This window comes from Helianthus annuus, chromosome 13 (genome assembly GCF_002127325.2).
Source record: "Helianthus annuus cultivar XRQ/B chromosome 13, HanXRQr2.0-SUNRISE, whole genome shotgun sequence".
NCBI lineage: Eukaryota > Viridiplantae > Streptophyta > Magnoliopsida > Asterales > Asteraceae > Helianthus > Helianthus annuus.
Window position 1 is genome coordinate 31,127,770 of NC_035445.2, and position 2,215 is coordinate 31,129,984.

The 2,215-nt window shown below is 36.6% G+C and overlaps 1 protein-coding gene across 1 annotated transcript; it reads left to right on the forward strand.

The window, feature by feature from the left end:
* The first annotated feature begins 309 nt into the window (after window positions 1-309).
* Window positions 310-929, forward strand: LOC110863987. The gene has a single exon (XM_022113163.2). It carries the CDS (start codon window positions 337-339, stop codon window positions 844-846), a length of 510 nt encoding a protein of 169 aa, XP_021968855.1. The 5' UTR covers window positions 310-336; the 3' UTR covers window positions 847-929.
* The last annotated feature ends 1,286 nt before the right edge of the window (window positions 930-2,215 follow it).

Genomic DNA, 2,215 nt, shown 5'->3' on the forward strand with positions numbered 1-2,215 from the left:
CTATAGTCTCAAATTTTCTAAAATTACCTGAATAGTCTCCAACTTTTCATTTTTTGTTCCCGGATAGTCCCTGGGTCTAACTTCAGATTGTTTTTTCTGTTAAGTGGGTGTGAAATGACCAATTTACCCTTTCCTTTAAAAGGCCAAACCACAGGGACTATCTGGGCATCTTCTTCATTTTGAGAGAAAAACCCCACCACCACACTTCATCTTCAACCTCCACCCACCATCACCCTCCTCCACCCTCCACCATCACCTTCTTCTCTGCAACTGAGCAAAACTCAATAAATACAACTTTGCCAAAAAAAAAGTCATAAAAGAGTTGACCAAATCAAGATGAGATCACATCTTTTCCGGCGAACCACCGGTTCACCATCTCCGCCGACTCCCTTAATCCTTCTTCCATCACTCCTCCTCCTAATCTCCACCACCACCGTCGCCGCCGCCACCTCCGACACACCAACGGCGTACGACGAGCTATTGGCCTACGATTTCCCCGTAGGTCTTCTCCCAATAGGCGTCACCGGCTACGAGCTCAACAAAAACACCGGCGAATTCAAAGCCTATTTGCCGGAAACCTGCTCGTTCAAAATTCAAGGCTATAATCTAAAATACAAATCAACGATTAGTGGGGTTATTGAGAAAGGTAGGTTGAAGAATCTGAAGGGCATAAATATGAAAATACTGGTGGTGTGGTTGAACATCGTGGAGGTCAGCCGTCATGGTGATGAGCTTGATTTCTCTGTTGGAATTATGTCGGCTGGATTTGGGGTAGATAATTTGATTTGGTCATTGGTTGAGACGGGAAATGCACGAAGAAGAAGAATAATGATTCTATCGAGGTGATGATTTTTACATTGTGATTCATGAATAAATGATTCGTAAATCTGATGTGGAGTTTGTAGATTACAAAGTTCATAGTTTTGTTTCTGATCTGTCTGCTTTTTTTACTTGGGTGAGTGTCAAGCAATTCATGGCTCGATTTGATTGTTTTCTAATCAGGTTTGATTTGGTCAACTCTTTTATGACTTTTTTTTTGGTAAAGTTGTATTTATTTGAGTTTTGCTTAGTTGCAGAGAAGAAGGTGACAGTGGAGGGTGGAGGAGAGTGATGGTGGGTGGAGGTTGAAGATGAAGTGTGGTGGTGAGGTTTTTCTCTCCAAATGAAGAAGATGCCCGGATAGTCCCTATGGTTTGGCCTTTTAAAGGAAAGGGTAAATTGGTCATTTCATACCCACTTAACAGAGAAAACAAACTGAAGTTAGACCCAGGGACTATCCGGGAACAAAAAATGAAAAGTTAGGGACTATTCAGGTAATTTTAGAAAGTTGGGGACTATAGGTAAAAAAATGCGAAACCACAGGGACTATCCGAGCATTTTTCTCTTTTTAATACCTTTATTATTACATTTCTTTCTCTTCCACTCACAACTATTTTTAAAATATATTAAAAAATTTTAAAGGGTAAACAATGTCTGCTCAAATTTACAACTAAACAGTAACATTTTCTCTATTCTCTACTCATAACCACTTACAACCACTTTTTTTTATAAAATAAAAACCTCCTACGCATATTTTGAAAGATTGGATATGAATGCTCTAATACAACGTGATAAGAATTATATTAAAATGGCCTTTTACGACACCCAATCATCTTCTCTACTCCTATTTATACTTTTTAATTATAATATTATACTTTTAATGATCGGTCGTAAAGTACAGCAAAGGCCTTTTGACATCTTAAAAAGAGTTTATATAATATTATTTCTTTTAAGACTAATTTCAATAAATATAATGTAATATAACAACTATAAAGAGTTTAGTTCATGAGAGTAAACAATCCAAACTATAAAGAGTTTAGTTCATGAGCGTAAACAATTCGAATTGCTAAAAGAAATAGAAAAGTAGAGTAAAAGTAATGCTTACCGTAAATAAAAGCCAAACTGCTCATGTACTATTAGAGATCATCTCGCTAAATTCTTACATCGAGCTAAAGCAAAACAAGTTCGAGCTAAGCTAAAACCTGAAATTAAATTTATTTAATTAAACGAGCTTGAGTTTAACTAAATTCACAATACTAAACTAGTCTATCAGATACATAGATATAAGACTATGTATTGTGGGGGATTTTATTATAGCTTCAAGGGAACAAAAAGTTAGCACGTAAGCACCATGTAAACACAAAACTTTCACATTTGAGTCATGTTGTAGGCTTCA

Coding starts and splice junctions, on each gene's coding strand:
- LOC110863987 (XM_022113163.2), top strand. CDS start 337: ATGAGATCACATCTTTTCCGGCGAACCACCGGTTCACCATCTCCGCCG.